Source organism: Ovis aries, chromosome 24 (genome assembly GCF_016772045.2).
Source record: "Ovis aries strain OAR_USU_Benz2616 breed Rambouillet chromosome 24, ARS-UI_Ramb_v3.0, whole genome shotgun sequence".
NCBI lineage: Eukaryota > Metazoa > Chordata > Mammalia > Artiodactyla > Bovidae > Ovis > Ovis aries.
The window spans coordinates 27,470,771-27,487,478 of record NC_056077.1 but is presented as its reverse complement, the minus strand read 5'-3'; the positions used below and the strand labels follow the sequence as shown (position 1 = coordinate 27,487,478).

Below are 16,708 nucleotides of genomic sequence, written 5' to 3'. Positions count from 1 at the left end.
GGGCGGGGCCGGCCGACTTCCAGGCCTGGGCTCTGGCCGCCCGCGCCGCCCGGCCGCTCCGGGGACGGGCCGGGGCGGGGCGCGGCGGCAGGAAGCGGGGCGGGGACTCGCGGAGGCGTTGGGGGAGCGAGGGAGGGCGCGACCAACTCCCGGAGGGACGACGGGCCGAGAGAGCGGCGCCCCGGCCTGGCGCCGAGCCTGAGCCCGCCGGACGGGAGGCGGCCCAGCCGCGGGCTCGGCCTGGGCCCCAGCCCCGCCAGCATGGCCGGCCGGACCGTGCGGGCCGAGACCCGGAGCCGGGCCAAGGATGACATCAAGAAGGTGATGGCGACCATCGAGAAGGTCCGGAGATGGTGAGCGCTGCCCCGGGGCCAGGGACGGGACCCGATGGGCCACTCCTCCCCCAGATAAGTCTACCCGCGCTTCGCCAGCTGTGCCGCCCAGCTGCGCGCCCGAGCTGCGGGGCTCTGTCTTCCTTCTGGCTACACCCTGGGGTCTACAAAGCGTGTTCCCCAGTCCTGCCCTCCAGAAGCTGGAGCCCCCGTTTACGCCCCGCCCCCTGAAGCTTTGACACTCCTCCCGCGAGTGTGCTGGGGATCTTCATTGCTAAGGTCCCCAGCCGGCCTCAGAGTCCGAGCTCTCCATGTGTATACCCCAGGGGTCTGCAGAGCCGCGACCCCAAGTCACACTCTCTCTAGAAGCAACTCCCCCCCAGCCCCTGCCAATCTGTGCCCTCGGGTCTGCAGGTTTTCTCCCTCTAACTATGTCCTCTTAGCAAAAGTGCCCCTTCCATCAGGGCATCACCCCCACATCTCGGGGTATCCCCAGATGTGTCCCACTCCCGGGGTGGCCCTCCCCTCAGGCCTCTCTGACCCAGTCCCCCCACTATCCCACAGGGAGAAGCGCTGGGTGACTGTGGGCGACACTTCCCTTCGTATCTTCAAGTGGGTGCCAGTGGTGGACCCCCAGGAGGAGGTGAGCAAGTCCCCCCCCCTCCACCCCCGTCCCAGGCCCTTCTTCTGTGTAACCTCGGGCAAGCCCCTCCCCACCCTGGCCTCCACCTCCAGTCTCCACTCAGAGCTCAAATGCAGGAGCACAGACAGATGTTAACAATTAATAGCAACTCCGCCTCTTCCCCTCCCCCCCCATCACCAGACCTCGGTCCCCCGCCGCCCCCACTTCCCGGGTTCAAGACCTAACCCAGCGTGCACAACCCATCACCTCATGCGGGGCCTTCCGCTTCTCTCTGCCTCAGTTTCTTTATTTGCACAGTGGAGGCTTGGCAAGTGCTAACCAGAAAGCTGCCTCTGACCCTTAGCTCTCTAACCCCCAGGAGCGCCGGAGGGCAGGTGGAGGGGCAGAGAGATCCCGAGGCCGGGAGCGGAGGGGCAGAGGCGCCAGTCCCCGAGGGGGCGGCCCTCTCATCCTGCTGGATCTCAATGGTAGGTAGGGATGCTGGGATGTGGGGGGGGCTGTGGGCATTAAGGGAAGGGACTGGGGCCTCAGGCCCAACCCTTTTGGCTTTTTTCCCCCACAGATGAGAACAGTAACCAGAGTTTCCATTCGGAAGGCTCCCTGCAGAAGGGCACGGAGCCCAGCCCTGGGGGCACCCCCCAGCCCAGCCGCCCTGTGTCACCTGCTGGACCACCGGAAGGGGTCCCAGAGGATGCTCAGCCCCCACAGCTGGGCCAGGAGAGAGGTAGGACCAGGCGCCTCGCAGGAGCCCTCTCCACTCCAAAGTGGAAGCCACCAGCTTGCCCCTCTGCCAGCTCTTCCTCCTAAGTTGCCTCCCTGAGTTCTGTGGAAAGTCCCTGCCCTTCCTCTAGGGACTGTCTCTCTCCTTCTCTGGCTTCTTAGCTTCTGTGGACAGCTTATCACTGTCTGAGATTTTCATGTAGATTTAGCTTCGTACTAGTTAAATAGCTTTCTTTCCCCCTCATGTCAGCTTCCTGACTGTTGGGCCCACGTTGACCTTGTTCACTGGTATTATCCTCAGAACACCACGGAACACATAGTAGGTGCTCGATAAGTATTTGCTGGGCCTTCCCTGGTGGCTCAGTCCATTGGGTCTCAAAAGAGTCAGACATGACTGGGTGACTAAACAGCAGCCAGATAGCTCAGCTGGTGAAGACTCCGCCTCCAATGCAGGAGACCTTGGTTGGATTCCTGGGTCGGGAAGATCCCCTGGAGAGGAAATGACAACCTGCTCCAGTATCCTTGCCAGGATAATCTCCTGGACAGACCGGTGGGCTGCAGTCCATGGGATCCCAAAGGGTTGGACATGACTGAACATGCATGCACGATAAAACAATTGTGAAACTCATAAGAGTGATTAATAATAAGTGATAATATAACTGCTCGTATTTACTGAGCTAAGCACTTTCCATGTTTTATCTCATTTAATCTTCACTACACCCTATGAGGGTTATGATCTCTATTTATAGATGAGAAACCAAAACTCATAGAGGTTAAGTAAATTACCTAAGCACACACAGCCAGTGAGCTAGGATCTTGGGCATGAGTCCTCCTCGTGTGTCTTCCCCTAGAGTCAGTCCCCTGTCTGGTCAGATTCACTTCCCGGGTGTGTTTGCCTTCCCCTGCCTCCCCAGCTCTGTCATCTCTCCCGCCCACACCTGGCTCCAGCCTCCGGGATCTTCCCTCCTCCAGTTGTACCCCCACTGAACACAAGTTTGACAAGGTTCTTTTCCTGCTGCAAAGCCTTCAGTGATGCCCTATGACCTTTGACTCCTCAACCTGGCACTCTGGGCCCTTCATGAACTGTCCCCTACTGACCTCATTGTTCCCATCCAAGAACACCCTGATTTGGGCCTATGTTCCATGTCTAGATCATTCCACACACTTTTGTACCTTTACTAATATAAAGACAATAATTCGCATTTATCGAGCACTTACTCTGTGCCAGGCCCCGTGCTAATAGCTTTTCCTGTCTCATTTAATCCTTACAACAGTCTCGTGTGGTGATTACTACGCATGTGGTGTAGTCACTCAGTTGTATCTAACTCTTTGCGACCCTTTAGACTTTAGCCTACCAGGCTCCTCTGTCCATGGGGATTTTCCAGGCAAGAATACTGGAATGGGTGGCCATGTCCTCCTCCAGAGGATCTTCCCCACCCAGGAATTGAACCGGCATCTCATGTGCCTCCTGCTTTACAAGCAGATTCTTTACCCACTAAGCCAGCAGGGAGCCCAGTCATTACTATAATCATCCCCATTTTACAGACAGGAAAACAGGCTTAGAGAAATAAAGTTACTTGCCCAAGGTGAGAATTTGAACCCAGGTAGTCCGGGCTTCCCAGATGGCTCAGTGGTAAAGAACCCACCTGCCAATGCAGGAGACATAAAGAGACACGGGTTTGATCCCTGAGTCAGGAAGATCCCCTGGATGGGGGCATGGCAGCCCACTCCAGTATTCTTGCCTGGGAATCCCGTGGACAGAAGAACCTGGTGGGCTACAGTCCATAGGGTCGCACTAAGTCAGACACGAGTGAAGTGACTTAACACCCACGCACGGAGTCCAACACCCAGATCTGTGCTTGCCGAGCTTCTGTTGCCTCTGCCTGAAATGTACTCCAGCGGCGCATTTGTCTACCTGATCAAATCTACTCACCCGTCAAGATCCCACCTACGTGTCCTTCCTGTGTTTTCTTTCTGAGTTGCAGGCAGGGATCTGGCTCCCCACTCAGTGCTCTCACAGCCCACAGGCTTATGTGACTCGTGGGTTTCCTTCCTGGTCTCTGCAGTGGCTCAGGGAACGCCTATTAATTTCATGTTTCAGATCCTGGAGGCGTACCTGCGGGCAGCACGGATGAACCCCCCATGCTGACCAAGGAGGAGCCTGTTCCAGAATTGTTGGAGGCTGAGGTGAGAGTGGCCACCTGGACTCCCAGGTCTTGGAGGAAATGGGGAGCTGTGGGGTCGCTAAAAGCTTGAGGGCTGCACTCTTGAGGTCAAGGTGGGAAATGTAGGCCTTGGATACAGCTAAGGCTGGGTTCTTGGGACTGAAAAGAAAAGGGTGTTTTAGAAACAAAATCCTGCAGGCTGGATGGGGGCTGACTTGAGACCATTAAAAACCTGAAAAGCTCATGGTGCACCTTCAAGTTTTTTTTTTTTTAATCCTAAGTATGTAACTTAGCTTTAAAAAGTCTCCCACAAACTTCTGACTTTTCCTACAAGGACTACCGTGTGATACGTTTTCCAGAATTATCAGCTTCTTTCCCCCAGTGTTGTTTCCGGCGCCTTACTTAGTCTGCTTCCCAGGTGGCGCTAGCGGTAAGGAACCCACCTGCCAGTCCAGGAGACGTAAGAGATGTGGGTTCGATCCCTGAGTCGGGAAGATCCCCTGGAGGAGGGCATGGCAACCCACTCCAGCATTCCTGCCTGGAGAACCCCATGGACAGAGGAGCCTGGTGGGCTATAGTCCATAGGGTCGCACAGGGTCGGACACAACTGAAGCGACTTAGCATACACACACTTTGCATCCTAGAGCCCCAGCCCTGGGCTAGACTCCCGAGTCGGGGAAGGGAGTGGAGTAGAGGCTTTGGAGAAGGCAGGGCTAGGAGCCTGCACTCCTGGGTTGGGGTGGAGCTCACGCCTGTCCACCCTTCCTCTCCAGGCCCCTGAAGCTTACCCCGTCTTTGAGCCCGTGCCATCTGTCCCTGAGGCAGCCCAGGGTGATCCCGAGGACTCGGAGGGCGCCCCCCCACTCAAGCGCATCTACCCAAATGCCCCTGACCCCTGAGAAGCCGGCCTGCCTGTCCTGTCGCCCCTGGGGCCCCTTTGGCTTTTTACAAATAAAGACCCTTTTGTAATTTTGTGTCATGTCGTTTCCCCGTCAGGGCTGGGGAGGGTCTTTGGAGACAGTTTTGTCTCATGCTCCAATTCTCAGAGGGGGTCACTGAGGCTCTAAGAGGATCAACCTATAGCTATACCCTGAGTCAGACATGGAAGGGGGGTTTGAGCCAGGATCCTGCCTGCCCCACCCTCTCTTCACTCTGTCTTGTCCCCCTTACCTTTGACCCTCCCTTTGGCTGTCCTGCTCTTGGGAATCCCCAGGACCCCTTTTCTTCCTGCTCAGTCCTGCCCAGGCCCAGCAATTACCAAAGCTCTGGGCTGCTAGGCGTGTGAGTCTCATTCACACACAGGAACATGGAGGCCTAGAGGGATTTGGGGGCTTGCGATGACCCAACCTGTTCCCTGCCCCGAGGAAGCTACCGTCTGGTGCCTCCCTGCCTCTGGTCAGCCATTCCTCCAGTGGACCCCTGCCCACACTCCTAGTGGAATCTTCCTTGTCCTCATCTCAATCGCCACCTCTTCCAGGAAGCCTTCCCTGACTGCAGGCTTAGTGAGTTTCTCCCACCGTTTGGGCCCCCACACCACCACCCCGTGTGTTTCTCTCCCTTTGTCTCAGTATTGATCAGGATGTTGGGGGATGGTGGATTTGTGCATCTGTCTCATCCACTAGGCTGTGGGCCACTGAGAGCAGAACTTGGTCCCAGCCATGCCTAGCAGCACACTTGGCATAGAACAATCATAGTAACTATTTGATGAATGAATGAATGAGCTGAGGCTCTCCAGGAAGGCTTCTCTGAGGAGATGGCAGGTGAGCTGGACTCTGAGCCATGTACCTCAGCATGGTAGATCTGAAGTCAGAAGTCCTGGCTCTGTTACTCACTAGCCCTATGGCTCTATGCTGGGCTCCTTTCCCTCTCTGAGCTGTAGTTTGTTCATCTGACCAATGGGGACAATAGCTAGGCCTCATCTGCTGCAATGATTTGTGGGAACCTTCAAATCACATAAGAAACCTTTACTCTATGCCTGCCAGAGAGTCAGAGTCAGAGTCCTGTTTTTAACAAAGGAAGAGACTGAGGTTCAGAGAAGACCACACTGAAACTTTAAAGAACTTTTTAAAAAATTTAGGGGTATTTCCTGATAGCAGCTGCAGTAGTAATACTATTTGAGCCGGGCTGGCCAGGGGAACCAGGTGTGCAGTGATGTGGTATATTCATTTTTTGTTGTCGCCTAACAAATTATCACAATTTTCGTGGCTTAAAACAACACAGATTTATTACCTTAGCATTCTGGAGGACAGATTTCCAAAATTACTCTCAGTGGATTAAAATAAGTGTCAGCAGGGGCTCGTTCCTTCCAGGGCCTATAGGGGAGAGCGTGTGTGTTTGCCTTTCCTGGCTTCTGCGGTCCACCTGCAAGTTTTGTGGTCCTTGCCTCCATATTCAAATCCATCAGCAAGAGTAGCATCCTCCAAACTCCCTTTCTCTCTCTGCTTCCATTGTTACCTTTTCTTCTCTGACTCTCCTGCCTCCCTCTATTAAAGACTCTGGTGATTACTTTGAACCTACCAGATAATCTAGGATAATCTTACTATCTCAAGATTCTTAATCACATCAGCAGAATCTTATTTGCCATGTAAAGTAACATCATCACAGATTCCAGAGATAGGGCATGGACATCTTTGGAGGGCCACAATTCAGCCCAGCACAAGTGGTACTAATCTCAACTGTTTTCGGGGTGTGTGGGTCATCTCATGTATCACCCCATGGGGTAACAAGAGTGTTCTGTAAAGTGCTTTGTATGGATTAGTACAGTATTAAGGCTCAGAATTCAGGCTCTGGGTTTGAATCTCAGCATTCCCATTCATTCTCTCTGTGACCTTGAGCAAGCGACTTAACCTCTCTGTGCCTCAGTTGTTTTATCTGTACAATGGAGATAATAGTAATATCAGCCTGGTGAGATGATTGTGAGGATTAAATGAAGGGATACATAGAGAGAGAGTTCTCGGCTTGGTACATAGTAAGTGCTCAATAAATGGCTTTTGTTTTCCCTATTAGCCCATTTTATAGATGAGGATGTTCAGCAGTAGGGGTAGAGGGCAGAGACTCACTTGCCAGTGAGACTGGGAAAGAAGTTATTTCCAAGTAGCCTTTGAAAGGCTTAAGTTTGAGTCTCCCCCATTCCTATCCCTCTCCTGGCCCAAGGCCTCAGGCTCTGGGCATCTGTCCCTTGGCCCAAGCCTGCCCGCGCCCTTTCTGTAGTCTACTCTGTAACTACTCCGTAACTTTGAAAGTCACCTCTTCCATAGCCATACCCATGACCATCCCCTTGCCATGCCCTCCCTGCCCCCTCCCCACGTCCACACTCTTTGGAAATTCTTCACCCTTGGCTCTTGGGCCCTAGCCTCCGGTGCCCCACCATTCTTTTTCCTCTTTGTCATTCTCTCCTTTTCCTAACCCCTAAAATATCCCTCATGAACATTTTCTGACCTAGCTCTTTTCGTCATGAAGACTCTCCTTGCTGGGTCCCACCTACTCCTTGAATTAAGGTCCCAAGTCTGTCTTCAAGTTGTGCCCCCACGTGCCTCAGGGCCACGTGCCTTCAAGGCATCTCCCCTGGGATGCCCCGCAGGTCCTCAGCCTCATCCTCCTCCCAACCTGTTCCCAGCATGCCCCCCTGGGATTCCCCAGAAATGGCCCACAATCCCAGGAGTTGGCTAAGGTGGGAGCACCCAGAAGTCAGAGTCAACATTTGATGAGGCGCTCTGTCTCATGAAGTCCCTGTTCTAAATAATCTTCCCACCTTCTGGCCCTTTCTTTGGGGTCCTGGTGTTTTGCTGGTGCTACTCAGTGAGTTTCTCTGCTTTGCTTTTGCCCGTCACCCATCCATTGTCTACCCAGCTGCTAATTATAACAACATATATTTATTGTGCACTTACTGTTTGCCTGGTACTATTCTAGGCCCTGGGGATACAGCATAGACTTAATGGAAAATAAATCTTTGCCTTCATGGACCTTATCTTCAGTAAATTAGATCTTATGTAGGAAATTACAAGTACTTTAGAAAAAATAGAGTAAGGGAGGTGGGGAAAGAGGAGACTGCAATTGTGAAATCAGAAATTCAAGGGAAGCCCTTTGGAGGAGATATTTGATGAAAAGTTTGAAGGAAGTTAAGGGGAGAGCTTTGCGCTTACCTGGGAGAAGAACATTCCGGAAAGAGAGAATAGCCAGTGCAAAGGCCCTGAGGGGGCACATGGCTGGAAATGATATCAGTGCCTCTGGAGTGCAGGGATGGGAGGAGAGAAGGGTAGGAAGTGAGGTCGGGTCAGGTAGGGCCACAGAGGCAAGTCAGGCACGTAACGTGTCATTCAAACTTTGAGGATAAAAGGAGATATATTGAGTTTTGAGGTCTCAGCCTCTTCCTCCTCCCAACCTGTTCCCAGCATGCCCCCCTGGGATTCCCCAGAAATGGCCCACAATCCCAGCCTTGTCTTCCTTTGGCTCAATACATGCTGGGAACAGGTTGGGAGGAGGATGAGGCTGAGGACCTGCGGGGCATCCCAGGGGAGATGTATTGAGCCAAAGGAGATGTATTGAGCCAAAAAGTTTGAGTTTTTCCATAATGTTAAGGATTATGAATCTTACCCAAATGAATTTTTTGGCCAACCCAGTATTAACAGTTATACCCAGATAACAGATGAATCCTGGGATAACTAGAGTGTAAGGTCATCCTTCTTGGAGGCCATTGTGAGGACCTGGCTTTCATTGTCGGTGAGATGAAAAACCATTGAGGTGTGAGCAGAGCAGTAACATGATCAGATTTAGAGGATTTTTTTTCCTTAATATTTTATTATATAGAGTTTGTAACACTGATAACACCTACCACCCAGATGCTCTAACATTTTACTGTGTTCGCTGTACCACATATCCTTATCCACCCATCTGTCTGTCTTTCTTATTTTCTTTATGCATTTCAAAATAAGCGGCACAAAATGGTATACTTCCCTCTCAACACTTCGCCATATATGTCATTAGAGTCCAGTGTTGACTAGAGTCCAGGTTTTTCTTTTCCTTTGAGGCAAACTATCCATATAGCAAAATGCACAGGTGTTAACTGTCTTTCAACAAATATGTAATCTGCATAATGCAAGCCCTTATCAATGACATCACTGTCTCCCCCTGGAAAGTTTCCTGTTGGCTCTTCCTTGTCCCCAACTCCCTAGAGGCAGCGCTGTTCTAATTTTGCTTTTGATTAGGTTAACCTGTTCTTGAACTTCACATGCATGGAATTTTATAGTAGGCACTCCTTGGTGTCTGTTTCCTTTCATTCAGCATAATGTTTTTGAGAGTCGTCCACACTGTTGCTTGGATCAGTGGTTTGTTCCTTCCTATTGCTGGGTTATAGGCTGTACACTTAGCTTTGACCGGGAGTGCTCTGCCAGGTAGAGAGCAGATGGTTCCAAGTCCTCTCGCTGTTTCTAGCTCCCTGTACAAGTATGTCAAGGCTGGCGCTCAGAGCCCTGGATAAGGGCATCACAGAGAGATGGATAGCCTTTTCTCAGGGCCCTTTCTAGAATATCTGGGGGCATCGGTCCCCAGACAGCACTATATCAGAGGTAGAATCTAGGGTGACCAAGCATTCTGGTTAGCCCAGGACTTTCCCCTATGTTAGCCCTTCAAGTGCCATTCCCAGGAATCCCTCAGTCCTTGGCAAGCTGGGATGGTTGGTCACCCTAGCAGGATCCCACCACTGCCCCTTGAGCCCCAGGCCCTTTCTCACTACACACTACACGTCCTTCCTTCTAAGGACTGATTTTCTTTATACTCCAAACCATTCTGCTGCTCCCTAGCTCTAAAACTTCACATGGCTCCCCATGGCTTTGTCTGGCAACACAAAGGATATCCTCAGCCTACAGCAGTGGTTGTTGGAACCACCTGGGAACTTTTGATGCCTAGCTTCTAGCCCCAGACATTTTCAGTGGTATAGGGCATGACTTGGGCATCGGCTCCACAGGTGATGCTGATATCCTGCAAAGTTTGGGAACCAGTGGCCTGTGGCTAGGACTTCCTTGCCTTACATGGTATTGAACGTGTTGCCAGCACTTAAAATGAAGTGATTTCATATAAAAATCTGGACTCCTGGCCTCCTTTGACAAAGCAGATGCTCCGAGACTTAGAGTCTGCTAACAAGGATGGTCATTACCCAGGGGAACAGAGGGCTGGCTGCCCATGGAGGCAGAGCATGTGTTCTTCACTCTTCGCAGTCCCCATCAACCCCCCATGCCTTGCTCTGCTTGTTCGTGTTCATTTCCATGGCCAGCAGGCCAGTCTGAACTCTCCAGCCTGGTCCTTGCTCACCTCCTCAGCCTCTTCGTTTCTTCTTCCAGGGTGCTTACCTCATTCCTGACCTGCTACATGGGCCTCGTGGTGCTCTTTCCCACCTACCTTTGCCCATGCAGTTCTCCCATCAAACTCCATATCGTGGCAGACCAGGCCCTGCTCAATTTGGCCCTGGCCCACTTCTCTTGCTTGGGCTTCCCTGGTGGCTCAGCTGGTAAAGAGTCCACCTGCAATGTGAAAGACCTGGGTTTGATCCCTGGATTGGGAAGATCCCCTGGAGAAGGAACGGCTACCTACTCCAGTGTTCTGGCCTGGAGAACTCCATGGACTCTATAGTCCATGGGGTCCCAAAGAGTTGGACACAACTGAGCGACTTTCACTCACTCACCTCTCTCACCCCTCTGCCAGTGCTCTCTACCATCTGACCCAGGAACACACAGAAGCTGACCAAGCTAGTTCCCATCTTAGCCCTTGCTCTTCTCTCTGCTAGAGAAACCCTTCTCTTCCTCTTCTTCTCTTTCTTCCTGGCCAATGCCTACCTATCTTTCAGGCCTTGGCTTAGCACTCACCTCCTTCAGGGAGGTTCTTTGATCCTCAGACTAGGTCAGGTTCTGGGTTAGTCACCATACTTCCTCTTTCACTTGACATCTCACTTCCTGTGCTAAAGTAAGGCCACATTGTTCATTTCTGTTGCAGGGCCTTCTGTAGTGATTGGTAAGTAGTAGGCATTTGTTAGTGGTCAGTGCACGAAAGACCATCTCCCTTTCTCCATTGGCAAATCCTACTCCTTTTCCTGTTACATTTCTACTATAGCATTCAACTCTGTTCTCTTGGAGACTCATAACTTTACTGAGATCAAATGATCCATTGAGTTTTAGCTCAGGTCCTTCTCACAGTGGACTCAGAGGGTCCCAAAACCATCCTGTGGTTGTTTGCCCAGTTTCAGAATGCATATCTGGAATTGGCATACTCAGCAACAGGTGGACTCTCCAAGTCAGTTGAAGGCAGGGCTGTAACTGGTTGGTGACCAGGTCCCTGCACAGGGCAAGTGCAAGGGCAGAGCACAATAACTTACTCTGTTCTCTTATATTTGTCTGTTGGCAATGACTTTTCTGCCTGTCCCCTCCTTTGTTGCGCCAGTCAGCTCTGGGATGCAGCTATGGTGATGTGAAGGGTTCAGGACACAGCATAGGAATGGAGGTATTCCAGATTCAGGTGACTGTACTGTGTGATCTTGGGCAAGTCATTTCCCTATCTAGACCTTAGTGGTCTCATCTGAAACATGGAGCCAATATTATCTTTTCCATATACAGTAAGTCCCCTACATGAGAACCTTCAAGTTGCGAACTTTCCACGATGCAAACGTGTTCGTATGTCCAGTCACGTAAGTTAGTTCACGTGTCTGGTGTACACGGTCACGCGCACCTTCTACAAGTGGTTGTGCTTGTGTGTATTGTACTGTACGGTACTATATAGAGTACAGTAGAACAGTATCTTTATTCCAAGCCCAGGATACCCAGAAGCAAGTGTAAAAGCAGCAGCAGTGTAGCTGCTAAGAAGCACCAAGTGATAACGATGGAAACAAAAGTGAAAATAATTGAGTGGAGCGAAGTGAAAAGATTAAAATGTGAATCATTCAACCATCAGCAGGATTCTAAAGAACAAGGACAAGGTCATGGAACATGTGAAGTGAAGTCTGCTGTGCCGATGATGTCAACAATAATGTTGAAGCATGGAAAATTGATGGAGGAGATGGAGAAACTTCTCAGAGTGTGGATGCAGGATCAGCATCAGTGTCAAATCCTGCTCAGCTCAATGCTAATTCAAGAGAAAGCTACAAAGCCTTTATGAAGGCTTGAAGAAGAAACAGGGCGAAGAAGCAGAGGGCGCATCTTCAATGCCAGCCATGGTTCAAGGCTACAGCCAGCCTTCACAACGGAGAAGTGGTGAGGCCATGAGTGCAGATATGGTAGCTGGCTTGGGAACTTCCTGAAACCCTTGGAGGAATTATTGTACTGTACTGTACTAATGAAGACCTGATGGAATTGAAGGCCCAGAGGAAGGACGAAGAGAGACAAGAGGAAGAAGAAATAACAGAAGAACTGAAGCGATTCACGATGCTGGAAATGACAAGATGATTTTATTTGAGGAGGCAGTTTTAGTTTTTGAGGCATAGGGCCTGAACGTAGAATGGTACATGAATGTTGTTCAGGATACTATCCAGCACTACTCGGTCATCTATAATGAGCGAAAAAGAGCTTCTACCCAATCCATCACTGGATTATTTTTTCTTTCAAGAGGGTAGACAGAGTTGAATCCAACGAGGAACCAGAACCTGTGCCATCAACGTCAGGCGTGAGTGAAATTGCAGCTTGCTCTCCGTCTCCTATTGCTGACGATCCTTCAATTCTACCATCTCCCACATCCTCTCCCTCCTTCAATCAGTAACTCTTTCTGCCTGTTCACTGGATGCCAGCCCCTGGATGCCAGCTGCTGTACTGTACTTTTCAAGGTACTGTACTCTAAGATTAAAAATGTTTTGTTTATTTTTTTGTATTTGTTTTTTATGTATTATGTGTGTGAAAAGTATTAAAAAAAACCTGTTACAGTACAGTACTACTGTAGCTGATTGAGTTAGTTGGGTTCCTAGGCTAACTTTGTTGGACTTAGGAACAAATTGGAGTTATGAATGAGTTCTCCTAAGGATCTGGTTGGTATGTAGGGGACTTACTATATATATACCAGGAGCAGAGTGAACCAAGTGCAGATCATGTACTCTGAGAAGCTATATAGAAACCAAATTTTTGTAAAGTGAATAATATTTCAAACCTTTAAGTTTTAAAATCACTGGTAGGATTGCAAGCATTCTAGGAAATTTAGGAAATGCAGTGCCAAAGAAAAGAAAGTAAAAGTCCGTTGTATCGATAATAACCTCAGTTGAGGTTTTACTGTATCTATTTTAAGATATGGTGAGGGAACTGGAGCGAGGCGGTTGGAATCAATGAAGATAGCCCTAAATGGGGCACCGGGGGTCTGGTTCAACTGCCGGGTGACTTCAGTCGCCTTGTCTGTAGAATTGGATCCACAGGCCATGCTCCCCTCACTGCCTTTGGTGAAGCTTCCTGGAAACAAAGGAGGGCAGCACGCCTTCCAAACGGCCGACAGCCAGGAAAGTGCGCCGCGGCGTCTCAAGGGTTAAGGGCACAGAGCGCAGAGCCCGGCATCCTAGAGAGGCCGCGGGCGGACTTCCGGCGCCGGCGTTCTGGGCGCGGTTTCTCCCTGGGTTGTGAGTAACTAGCGGAGGTATGTGTGACCGGTGCTCTGTCTGAGCTGCGGCCGATCAGGGTCACCGAGGCCAAGCCGTGCCGACGTGTCCCCTTCCTCCGAGTTCCTGACCAGCATTTTCTGGGGGCAGCATGTGAGGCACTCTGGGCCTTTAGTCTCCATGGCTGTAATGCCGGCATGAGGATCCCGGGACTAGCCGATCACAGTCGGGTTTTTTCTTAATTACCTACCCCAGGGAAACTACTATATCCCCATTATCCTCAGTCCAGCTCGGGAGCATGTTCTCATTTTACAAGTAAGAAAAGTGAGGTTCAGGGCGATTTTCTCCACAATCATGATGCACGACGGTGGCCGAGTAGGGAGGATATAAACCAAGTTTTTGCGACTTGAATGGCAGATCTGTTTGGGGAAATATTAACTAATATTGAGTGCTTACAACTAGAGTCTTTTCATAAAGGGGCAAAAGCTTACCACAGGGAGATGATGGGGGGTGGTGCTCATAGACCTGGCTAAGTTGTGCTCACAGATCTGTCTAAGTAATAGTGAGTTATAATAGTGGTCCTGGTTCGGTATCTTTGCATCCTTTACCTCAAGGAGAAAAAATAAATAAAATTTAGCAGCTTTCTTTCTTAAAAAAAAAAAAAAACACACACACACATTTATTTATTTATTTATTTGGCTGCTCCAGGTCTTAATTGTGGCACTTGGGATCTTAGGTCTTTTTTGCCACATGCAGGGCCGTTAATTGTGGCATGTGGGATCTAGTTCCCTGACCAGGGATCAAACTCCAGCCCCCTGCATTGAGAGTGTGGAGTCTTAACCACTGGACCGCCAGGGAAGTCCCACAGCATATACCATACAATCTGCCCACTTAAAATAGACAATTCAATGGTTCTTTAGGTATGTTCAGAGTTGTGCAATTCTCACCACAGTCAGCTTTAGAACATTTTTCATCACCCTCAAACCATACCCATCAGCAATCATCCCATTCTCCTCCAGCCCTAGACTATCGCTCATCTATTATATGTTCTGTCTGTATAGATTTGCCTATTCTGGACATTTCATATACAGCCATATAAGGCCTTTTATGACTGGGGTAATCCCCTATCTTAAAAGTCCAGACCTTGAGCTCAGAGCTTTAGCCTATAACCATAGCCAGTGAGAATTAAATACCATCATTTTGACATTGTTGTATTTATTTTTTACCACCTTAGGGTAAGTTCCTGTTTGTGGTAGTGTCCATGAATAAATGTGTTTTCATTTTGAAAGTTATTTTTAAATGACAAGATTAAACAAATACAAATGGTGTGTGAATGTCTGAAGGTTGGCAAGATGGGAAGTGAATGAGGTTTGGAAAACACTAGATTGTCTGATTTGAGGCTTTCTAGGATGTAGTTGGAAAACCACCCTATTATTCCATCTCACTCTCCTAATAATTTCTCAGAAGAAGTGCATCATTTTACTGATGAAGAAACAGGTATAGCAAAGTTAACTATGGTAACTTGCCAAGGTCGTATAGCTAGTGACAGAACCTAGATTTAACCCAAGGTCTAATTCCAACAACCACTTTTTAATCAAGTTTGAAAGTAAAACTGGGGGTGAGAAATGGGCTAGCAGACTTGATAGAGGACCCTAGCCACTAGACCAAAGTATGTGGGGACCAGGCTGGTTAAGTTGTTCTGAGTACACCTTCAGAGTACGTGTGTTCTCAGTCGTGTCTGACTCTTTGGGGCTGCACGGATGGTAGCCCGCCAGGCTCCTTTGTCCATGGAGTTTTCCAGGCAAGAATACTGCAATGGGTTGCCATTTCCTACTTGAGGGGATCTTCCCAACCCAGGGAGTGAACCCACATCTCTTGCATCTCCTGCATTGGCAGGCAGATTCTTTACCACTGCGCCAGCTGGGAAGCCCCTTCAAACAAATAATCAATTATTAAAACACACACACACACATACACACACACACTGTAATTTGTGACTCTAAGCAGAAATTCCATCTGAGGCAATGGGATTTTGTTCCTCTCTCAAGGGCACACAAGAATCCAAGAGGTGTTGCCTGGATAACTAGAGATGTGACATGTGTGTTTTGTTGCCAGAGAGAGTCTTAATTCCGTGGTGGGAGAAATTCCAGTTAAGGAATTCAAGACCTTATACTAGAGAAGTGTCCTCCTAATTCACATGGCAGCTACATCTGCAGTTTCTTCTAAGTAAAGTCACTTCTGAGCAGATGCCATGATACCCCACTTTCCTCTCAAATCCCCGATAGGCCCAGGAGTTAGCATCTGAACGCAACTTTCCATAGCAGTGCAGGAGACATGGGTTCCATCCCTGGTTGTGGGAACTAAGATCCTGCAAACCATGTGGCACAGCCAATATAATAACAAATAAAAACTTTTTTAAAAAAGAGAAGCTGAACCAAAAAAGTTCAAAAGGAAAAACTAGGGAATGAAATATTCATAGAGGGCTTTGAAAAGCTCTGACACATTCCTGGGTATCCCTAGAAGGTCACAAGCACATGTAGAAAAGACCTAAGAAGACCCTAAACTCACCTGTAGCTGACCTTAATGCTCTGTGCAAGCAAGAAGTGGAAGTTAAAGCAGTGTTGCACACATATACACAGTCCCTCAGATAAGACTAGGAAATTTACTAGTTGAAGGCATTAGTTGTCCAATCATTAGCTGACCACTAAGCAAGTTAATTGAGCACGGACTTTAGTGGCCATGCACAAAGAATACAGTCTTTACAGAATTAACCTAGGAAAGTTCATAAATAGTAGCAAGAACAACAACAAAGCCTGAGGAGGGGTAGAATCTGACTTTTGGAGTTGCCACATTATAATATTTAAGATGTCACTGTTGGGAACTCTCTGACAATCCAGTGGTTAGGACTCCATGCTTTCACTGCTGAGGGCCTGGGTTCAATCTCTGGTTGAAAAGTTAAAATCCCACATGCCACATAGTGCAGCCAAAAAAAGAGATGTCATTTTCACCAACAACAAAATAATTATGAGACACATACATATCAAATAGAAATAGAAGTTCTGGAGCTTAACAATACAAAAATACAACTGAAATGAAGGATTCAGTTAACAGGGCTCTGTAGCAGATTTGACTTGGCAGGAGAATCAATACCACTGAAGACAGGTCAATTGAGGTTACTCAGTCTGAGGAACAGAAAGAAAAAAAGAATGAAAAAAAAAAAAAGAAAAGTGTCCCCAGAGACCTGTGGGATATCATCAGGTGTACTAATATACACATAATGAGAGTCCTAGGAGAG

The 16,708-nt window shown here is 49.1% G+C and overlaps 1 protein-coding gene across 2 annotated transcripts in view; it reads left to right on the top strand.

Moving 5' to 3' along the window:
* The first annotated feature begins 101 nt into the window (after positions 1–101).
* Positions 102–16,708, top strand: part of BCL7C (BAF chromatin remodeling complex subunit BCL7C) — a 39,568-nt gene continuing 22,961 nt past the window's right edge. The window contains exons 1-6 of one of the 2 annotated variants that reach the window (XM_004020916.5): positions 102–353; positions 897–975; positions 1,334–1,442; positions 1,538–1,699; positions 3,797–3,882; positions 4,634–4,829. In XM_004020916.5, the coding sequence (XP_004020965.2) occupies positions 262–353; positions 897–975; positions 1,334–1,442; positions 1,538–1,699; positions 3,797–3,882; positions 4,634–4,759 (654 nt within the window). In that variant the 5' untranslated portion in view covers positions 102–261 and the 3' untranslated portion in view covers positions 4,760–4,829. Of the gene's footprint in view, positions 354–896; positions 976–1,333; positions 1,443–1,537; positions 1,700–3,796; positions 3,883–4,633; positions 4,830–16,708 lie in introns of those variants that run through there. The other variant, XM_042240468.2, reaches the window with a different exon arrangement.